This window comes from Lolium perenne, chromosome 4 (assembly GCF_019359855.2).
Source record: "Lolium perenne isolate Kyuss_39 chromosome 4, Kyuss_2.0, whole genome shotgun sequence".
NCBI classification, from domain to species: domain Eukaryota; kingdom Viridiplantae; phylum Streptophyta; class Magnoliopsida; order Poales; family Poaceae; genus Lolium; species Lolium perenne.
In genome coordinates, this window is record NC_067247.2 from 83,516,467 (window position 1) to 83,526,422 (window position 9,956).

Sequence of the window (9,956 nt, forward strand, 5' to 3'; positions counted from 1 at the left end):
AAGCTACAAAAGCTATTGGGGGAATAAGAGAGGAAGAACAAAGGAATTCACAAAGAACACCAAGATCAAGATCTAGAGAGTTCCACTCACAAAGAGATGGATTTGATTGGTTGAAATGTAGATCTAGATCTCCTCTCTCTTTTCCCTCAAATGGGGGCAAGAATCATGGAGGGATTGAGAGATAGAGCAAGCTTCTCTAGTTCAACAATGGAGGAGAGAGAGAGTGAGAGAAGCTGCAGCCCAAGGAGGAAGAAGGGGGGTATTTATACCCCCCAAGAAAATCGAGCCGTTGGGCAAAACCAGGACCGGATAATCCGGCCTAAGTAAGGGCCGGATTATCCGGGGGCCGGATTATCCGGCCTCAGGGACAAAACCAGGTAAAAATCCGGCCCTGTCCGTAGCTGCTTTTCTTCCGGTCCTTAATCGATTTCGGGGGCGGATATTTCCGAAATATCCGGCCCGGATAATCCGCCCCGGATATTTCTGAAAAATCCGGCCTGGCAAAACTGCAGAAACACCAAAACTAAAACGGGCATAACTTTAGCATCCGGACTCCGATTTGATGATCTTGGGCTTGTTTTGAAGCTAGGAACAAGCTCTACAAGATCATGCAGGAAACCATCATAGTCCAACAAGGGAGGATAGAAACAAATGATGAAAGGTTTGACCTATCTAAAAAAGACATACCGGTAAAACCTCCAATCTCGAAAATGCAACAAGTTACCCGTGCAAAAACCATTCTTGATGAACTAGAGCTTGTCATGAGAATAAGCACAAGCTCTAAATCATCACATGGATAAGATCCAAATAACAACCAAGAAAGATGATGAATCAAACTTGAAAATGCAACAAGTGATCTATGCGGAATCCGTTTTCGATGAACTAGAGCTTGTCATGAGAATAAGCACAAGCTCTAAAACATCACATGGATAAGGTCCAAATAACAACCAAGAAAGATGATGCAAGGATGCAAAGGTTTGAGCTCTCTCCGAACGATACGATCGAGTTACTCACTAGAGAGCCCTCTTGATAGTACGGCAACTAAACTATAAACCGGTCTCCAACTACACTATGAGACTGGTGAGAAAGAAACCCGATCAAGAGCAAACCTTATACTTGCGCATTCCACTTGAGCTTGATGACGACGATCTTGACCTCAACAAGATGGAACGCCTTTCTTGCTTGTGCTTGCTTGACGAAGTCTTGTAGATTGCTCCCCCATAAACCACCATGGGAGAGCTTCTTCTTCGGCGCATCTTCACTTAACCATGACCACCATGTGGATTGCTCCCCCATAATCCACCATGGGAGAGCTTCTTCTTCGGCGCATCTTCACATATCCATGATCATCATATGGATGGCAAGATTCAAGCAAAGGATCTCTTCGAGATGGCTCATCTTGAACTTGCACTTCATTCTTCATCATATTGATGTCTTGAAGTCACTTGAGGGCTCACTTCATCTTCATCTTCAAGACATACTTGACACTTGATATCCTTCATCAATTTCTTCTTATTGCAACCTTGAAGCCAACAAATGGTTCAAGAATTGCCTATGGACAACTCCTACAAATATAACTCAATGCAAACATTAGTCCATAGGGATTGTCATTAATTACCAAAACCACACATGGGGGCTCCATGCACTTTCAACGGCCTTCAATGCGGAGGAGCAGCAGCGGCGGGAGGCGGCGGCCGTGACGGAGGAGTCGGACGATGACGACTGGAGAGGGCCTGACCCGGAGGAGAAGGCGGCGGAGCAGAGCTCCATCCTTGCGTCCTTCGAGACGTTGAAGAAGGCCGAGGATGACGCCAACGAGGCGCTGCAGCAGCGGCTCCTAGTGGACGCGGCGGCCCACCACGCTCTGGCGACCGTGCAGCGGCGGGAGCGGCGGGCGGCGGCGACGGAGAAGCGGAAGAGGGAGGGAGGCAACATGGGGTACGACCGTCAAGCGCTTCGAGAGACGGCAAGTAGGCTAGGGGCAATCACCTAGCTGTTTCTCATTCAAAGTTACAAATGTAATCAAATTTAAATAAAACACTTGATATTTTGCATTATTAACATGTTTCGGGACTTATTTGGATGACGCGGCTAGTGACAGATGCGTCCCAAAAACGCCATCACTCGGCGGCGCTTTATCTGGAATCAGTTTAGAGGAAGCGATTGGAGACACACCATAGTCCACAGTTGCACGGCGAATTTCATGGAGGTTGCAGGAACCGGCCGGTGATACCACCCGCAGCAGAGAGTCGAGCGAAATGTTCGATCGATGGTGCGCTGCGCCGCCACGCCATAGATGAATCCTGGTGGTGCCCCGCTTTGTCACCGGAGCCTCTTTCCTGTCGGTGATCTTCCGGAGAAACACTTTTCCGCCTCGAATCAGGCTGGCTGGTGCCTCAACCATTGTGTGGATGGGAGAAGGATGCTCCATCATCTCTGTTGCAAAGTCAGCGCGCACTTTCTTACTCTCTTCGTGGTTTTCATACATTTGCCATCATCTTGCTGGGCTGGCCTTTTACGATTTGGCGCACGGACGCCCCTTTGCTGTATCTTGGAGCTCTGGTCGTGGCTCGTGGGTGCTCCTGCTTCGTGAAATGTGTCTTCGTTCAGAGATCGATCGGGAACTTCTGTTGACAATCAAGGTTTTTTTTCTTTTTATTTTCGAATAACTTCCACACTTATTCGACGTTTAAAGTTCCAGGAATCAACAAAGTATCATGGTGCTGAAGAAGCCACAAGTGGCGCCCCTGTTCTAAAGATAAAGCAAAGCGAGCTAAATTATCAGCCTCGGCATTTGATTTTCTACCTTCAAACTTGAAAACAACCTCTCCAAACTCAGATCTTCTGTTGACAGTCAAGGTTACTTTGTCTCCAGCCTGTTACGGGCCGGCCCATTTTGACTTCAACCGATCTTATTACGGGCTGGTCCATTGGGAAAATCCTATTTTCCGCCCAGCAACGCGCCTTAATACGCTCCGCACGCGTGGCTGGTGATTTTGGGCCGGGCACATTACTGCTTGTTCTTTTTTGGTTTTTTCGCTGTTCGCGTATCTGGTGTGGTTTTTATCGGTTTTCTTCAGGTTTATTTGATTCTGGCTCTTTCTTTTCTCAGTTTGCTTCGGGATTTATTTCCCGTTTTCGAAAAAAAATCAAATTTAAATTTTGCTCCGTTTCAAAATTTGCACAGAAACCAAAATTGCTCAAATTCAAATTTTTCTAAGGAACCAAATTTTCTCAAATTCAAAATTTGCTCAGAAACCAAATTTGCTCAAATTCAGTTTTTTCTCAGATTCAAAAAAATCACGAACTGAATTTCTTCAAAAATCAAATTTCCTTCACTAACCAAATTTGTTAAGAATTCAAAGTTTCAAGTAAGGCTTTTATGAGACATGTTTTGTCTTTTTGACATCGATCACAAAAAAATCATTTTTTTGCCATTACGAATGCACATAAATTTTCAAGAAATACATGCATACAAATTTGTTAGAATTTTTTGACAATTAAAAATATGTTCGTTTGGGTGGAGGGAGCATATGCACTCAGGACACCTATTATGAAAAATGCATTCTAAATGTATTTTAAAATATTTAAATTATCTGAAAAAAATCCTAAATGTACATCCGGACATGCTATGTCCGCACACAATTTTTTCAAAAATGAATTTTGTGAGCTATGTAAAAATATTAAAAGAACTCATGATAAGCTATTTTAAAGCACCGGAAATTATTTATTTTCCACAAATCCCAAAAATGTCATTTTTGTGAGACATTGTGCCTGGACATAGAATGTTCGTATGTACACCTAGAATTTCTTTCATATCTTTTTGCATGGCTGTTGGATCGTCCGGTAGAGCTTTCTGATGTACCGGAGGCGGAGGAAACGCCATGATGTACGGCTTCTTGGTCCAAAAGATTTTGAACTTCTATTTTCACACCGGTTGATTGAGTTTTGTGACTAGAGGGAAAACCATCTTATACAACCTGGATCGTACAGCACAGGTCGCTGGACTAACTCCCACACACAACACGTGGCTGAACGAATCTCAAAGCAACACGAACGCATAATTGATTAGGAAATTCTGAAGCAGTTATCATCAGATCTCAGATTGGTCTATTCCTGAATTTTCCCCTTCCTGGAAGATTTTCCTTTCCAGAAGGCGGACGAGGGCAAGGCACATGAGAGCGGTCCGCCAGCGCTGTCGAGGGTGGCCGTCCTGCTAGCGATGCAATGGGTGGGTGCGACGAGGACGGTTGCCAGTACGGCAGCGGTGGCGCGATCCTAGGCGTTGAGGAAGGTGCTCGGTCCGCCGGTCCGTGGACAGCGGGGAAGAGCAGCTGGGTTGAGCGCCGGTTTTTGCATCACCGGATTTGAGCTGTCGGGGCGCTCATGATTCCGCGACGCGGTTCATTGCTAAGCTTCTGCGTTCTGCCTTCAGCGTTCTGCACTGCTTTGAGATTCGGTCAGCCATGGGCCATGCGCGGAAGTTGGTCCAGCGACCACGGCTATACGACCCAGCTCGTTTAGCGTTGAAGTTATTTGGCATAATTTATTAAAACACTTAAACACAGTACAAATGCTCATAAATACGTATAAACACACACCTCGAGATTGATGAAGTCGGACGGGCGCCTCGTTATCGACGAGAACGTCGCCTCTAACTGAAAAAATATTCCGCCTTCTATGACACATCAAAGCGCTGAGCCTGTGGTCTAACCTTTAGTGAGTTGAGGTACCACTACCCTTCTAACCATCCAACTACATATTGTAGGAAATATTCTAAGACTAAGCTTCTTAAATTCCTTTGCACTCATGCTCACAAGCTGTTTTCTTAAATAACAGTAATTGTTGGTGTATTTAGGCACATATACCTTATATGAATTGATAAATGCCTATGTCCTTTAAAATTTAACAATATAGGTAGTGATGAATAAATAATCTCTAAATATGGTTTCCGACCACGTGCAGAACCTGAAATATGTTTCATTAAGAAAAATACGAAAATAATTTAGGCAATATCCCACTTTGGTAGGTTGGCATTAATGGCAATATTTTAAGTAGGCACAACCTCTTTTAGGCTGGCCATAGTGGGTAGTATCATACAGTAGTATATCATGTATATGATACTTTTCTATGATATTAGATCCATAATACATAGTATCATAGATTAGTATCATAGTTTTGCTATATTAATTGATTTGTAGGATCCCAATACAAATTTGTGTACAAGATTTATTTGATACTAACTTTTCTCGTGATGTGCGCTATGATACAGTATCTACTTATGATACTCTAATCTCCTCTCTCATCCATAATTATCTGCCACATCAGCATTTTTGGTGGGGTTAGGATGCATGATACTAGCTATGATACTAGCACTATGGCTAGCCTTATAGACATTGACCAAAATACATTGATTAAGCTGGTGAATTTAGTTCCATTTTATCTCTATGTAACCGTTAATAAAGGGGCTCTCTTCTGAAATCCAATGATGTGAGTGTGTAGTGTCATCTATCCATCTGCTCTCCTTAGTAATGTCTACTATGTTTACTCTTAAGTTTTCTGCACCCATTAACCTATGTTGAGCGGTGGGGGAGCTTCAAAATAAACGATGGGTAGGCTAGGCTAAATGAGATTTCTTTAATTCAAAATCATACCATCTACTAGAAATTATTCGGTACTATATTATTCTCATTGGTTAAAAAATCAACAGAAAACATATACGTCTATCAAATTGCTAACTAAGAAATTGGGGAAAGAAAGAAAACTACCAGGACATTGCGATTAGAGATGAGTAGGGGGGGGTCAATTCGGTGGCTGGATGCTGCTGCTAGCGCAATGTTGCCTGGCTGGGGACTACCGACTGGTGACCTGGAGTGTGCTTCTGGCGAGTCCCTTCCCCCCATGGCACTAGCAGCGCTACTATCTATTGGGTCGCTCTATCTCCACTGCTTGCCCCTGTTCTTGTAGGCTTATAGCTTTTTCTTAGAAAAATCTTGGGCAGGCCATGGCCTAGTTTGTCTCTAACATAGCTCCGCCAGTGATGTTGAGTCAAGGGAGGGCCCTTGCCCCCTCCCTCCACACACACACACCTCTCGTCGTTAACATAGCTAAATTATCATATTTGCCTACTTTTTTATATGACAATGAGGAATTTGTAGTACCTAAATATATTCATCAATCAGAGTCACATGCGATGCAATTCACCATCGATACACATAGCCACAAACGACATAGTATGGACCGCATCTTAGGCAAAGGTGGTTATGATTTTGTATTTAAATGACCTCAATAAAGTTTGTTGATGTGGCAATTATTTGATCCATAGGGATACATACACTTTGAATTTATTCCCATTGAGGGAAAATGTCTTAGACTTTGGGTTTGTTCAAGGCTTGCTAAAGATAAAATACACTTTGATCTGCAATAACATTTGGGGCATGTCTAGATAAGTAAGAGGTTTGCATTGAACCTAACCCCCATGCGGAGGAATTTTCACCTCCATATCACTATGAGGTTGGAGGTATGTGGAGGCTAGAGAGGGTCATGCCCCATCTCTCTCTTTCATCGCCAAAGTTAAATTTCCATAGTTTGTACTGTTAACAAAGGAATAATTATAATCAACTTGAGTGTCATGGTATGAAATTCTCCATCAAAATGTTGCTAGTTGCACATTTCTTGATATAACTGTGACCTGTGTCCGGTATTTTTAATATATTAAAAATATTCGATGTTGCACATTTCTTGAGAAGCGCGCAAATTTTTGATTGGGAAAAGCACAAGTGCTTTGAATTCAAGAATGTGACAAGAAGATATATATAAAAAAAATGTGTTTGTTGCATTTTTTTTTGAGAAAAGTGCAACTCATACATATAATACATGTTACATTTTCAAAGATAGGGGTAGTTGCACATTTCTTGACAAAATCATAATTCACTTACGATTGAAAAGTGCGAGTGGTTTGAAAATACATAAATAATGCAAAAGAAATAAAATATAAAATATACGAGACAAAAAAAGCTAGTTGGACAGATATTTGAAAAAACACAACTCGTATCACTTTCAAAGAAGTGCAACGGGAGATGGTTTGTAATCAAGAATATTCAAAAAAATAAAAGAACATATGTAAAGCAAAATAATGTGCTAGCTGCATATTTCTTGAGAAAAATGAACAAGGAGAAAGAATAATAGAAATGAAAACGAGGAAAATGAAAATCAGGAAAACAAAATGAAAAATTTACACGAAAAACGAAGAAAAAAAATGCAAGATAGCTTCGAGCCTACAGCCTGTACGTACGTTTCGTCGACCAAAAAGAGAGCACACGAAAACTGCTGGTTTGTTGGTCGCACACGCAAGACTTCCAACAAGAGGTTTTGTGTTGGAAACTTGGAATCACACCGCCTCTTGACACGAGATCATTAGTCGACTGTTATCTAGCAAATCCCTTGGAAATATTGGAGAAATGGCCGAAGACACACAATGTATACACACGACGCAAAACTACCCAAACTCGCTTTACATGAGCCTCGTACAAATGGTGAAACGAGCCCAACCAATCAAACAAATTACAAATGTACAGACGCCGGTGACGGATCGACCGAGAGCTGCCTAGACGTGCCGCGTGGCCATGCGCAGCACGACGGTGGCCGCGACGGTGGCCCCGTAGAGGAGGATGAAGACGCCGGTGACGTTGATGAGGTTGGCCTCGGTGCCGCCGGGCGTGGCGCTGGCGCCCTTCTGGACGAGCCCCGTCTGCGCGGCGCAGACGGCCAGGAGGAAGACGGCCAGCCCTCCGGCGACGTGCAAGGGCGCCGCGGATGCGCGGGTGTGCTCGTGCGTTCCGGGCATCCAGAAGACGGCGAAGCCGATGAGCCACTGCAGGGCGAAGAGGGAGATGGCGCCGATGCCGATCCAGGAGTGGAGGCTGACTAGGTCCGGCGCCACGGCCGCGTTGTGGAACTTGAACGCCGCGTAGACGCCGAAGACGCCCAGGATGAAGGCCACCATGTGGACCAGCATGTGCACCATCTTCTGCGCCCGGTGGTTCATCGGGACCGTCGTGTACACCAGTATGGCTGCAAAATGTCAAATTTTACATATCGATTTCATAGGTTCTCATAATGCTATCTGAATCGCACTTTAATTTCATAAATCAATCATACGCCCCACTGTAATTTTCAAGTTAAAAATGAATCATTTACACCTCACAGGCTGAAAACTTGGCAGGAAAACGTAGCAATCCACGCTGTGTCATTATCGGCAACATCCGAGGCGACCTTTGCTATGGACGCCCACCCAACACATTGATTGGCACTTCAGAATGAGGCTGGTCCAGTGCTTTTGCAGCCACCAAACATCTACAAAGCTCCCTACTATGTACCAATCTGGGTCCAAAATGTAGCGTGGTGGCACACTGACAACTTCTCGTTATCGCCAACAGCAGCGAATTATGTCCATGTCAACAGCAGAAGCAACTGCTACTATTGTTTCTTCAAAAACAGCAACTACTACTATATCTTCAGGTGCTTCTGGCAATTAATGGTTCTGTTGTGATGTTTCGCTAAAATGTACACTAACATATGTCCACTAAACCTTATCTAAGATTCTTCCTAAAAGCAAAAGCTTACAGTGTTTGGGAGTTGGTATTTGGTAAGATGGTGATAATTCAGGGTAGTCTGCATTGGACGTACCTTCTCCAATAAGAAGAATGAAACCCCAGGACATCACGAAGGGATGAACCTGCATTTTACACAGAGTAGAATTCAGCATCATGAGCGCAAAAAGGGACAGTTCAGTTAACATAACTGTTTATGTAAGCTAAATTACTGGCATGAACGTATGCAAATGTGATCATAGAACCATAATCTATTCTGGTAAAAACAAGAGCAGAGAGATCAAGGAAGGGAACTACGCATATTCATATTCATCAGTCTATATATACGTACGTTGAAGATCTGGTCTGGGTCTTCGGACTGTATGTTGATGCCGCCGCGGAAGCGCAGGAGCCAGACGAGCATGAGGACGGCGGTGACGAGGAAGAGGAGGTGCGCGAACATGGCCACCCGCGAGGCCACAACGGAGTGCCGCTGGTGGCTCCCGATGATACCCCCGATCGCCATGGCCGCAGCAGATAGCTCCCTTAGCTTAGCTGTGATCGCCGGCGAGATAGATTACTGAATATGCTTGGCTTGTTCTGCATGGGCGCGCCGGGGCTGGATTTTAACGCCCACTGCTCCTCCCGGGGAATCGGACGTTACACCTGATCGAGGGGCTTGGGTTTGGTATATCGGCGAGGTGGGCGGGCGTGTTTAAGCAAGGCATCTCCCGCTGTAATATGTGATGTGATGGCTTTGCACTGCTAGGGAAGCAAGTAATAATCCTAGAGAATGCCGAATTGCCGAAGGATACAATACTCCCTTCTCGGCCATAAGCGTCAGCGGAAAGCATCGGGAGCGCCTACTCACCGCTTTAAGCGGGAGCGAGGAACAGCTCCGCTCAAGCGAATCCCACTGGGCCAGGCCCATTTAGTCTGTCTTTATTCTCTCTTAGTCTACATGACAACCCAACCTGAGTCTATTTTGGTTTAAAATCTGAATAAAATAAAAAAACAAAACAAAGTTCAAACCGAACAAATTTCAAAATCGAACGATTTCTAAAAACGAATAATTTTCAAAATTGAACAAATTTCAAGAACAAAATTCAAAATCGAACGATTTTTATAAACGAACAATTTTCAAATTGAACAAATTTCAAATTTCAAAAGTTTGAACTAAAAAAATTATAAATAAAAAATGGTCCAAAATCAAAATTTTCATATTTAAAAATGTTCAATGTTTGGAAAAAAATGAAACACAATAAATGTTGAAATTGAAACTTCTTCAAAAAAATTGTTCAAAACAAAAAAATGTTCAGACTCAAAAAATGTTCAAATTAAAAAAATGTTCAAATTCTAAAATGT

General features: G+C 43.4%; 1 protein-coding gene across 1 annotated transcript; it reads right to left on the reverse strand.

Annotated features, from left to right (window-relative positions):
* Positions 1–7,415: 7,415 nt before the first annotated feature.
* Positions 7,416–9,346, reverse strand: LOC127293150 (probable ascorbate-specific transmembrane electron transporter 2). The gene is made up of 3 exons (XM_051322716.2): positions 8,944–9,346; positions 8,689–8,737; positions 7,416–8,073 (listed from the first exon to the last, which is right to left on the reverse strand). Exons 1-3 carry the CDS (start codon positions 9,115–9,117, stop codon positions 7,607–7,609), a joined length of 690 nt encoding a protein of 229 aa, XP_051178676.1. The 5' UTR covers positions 9,118–9,346; the 3' UTR covers positions 7,416–7,606.
* Between the last annotated feature and the right edge of the window lie 610 nt (positions 9,347–9,956).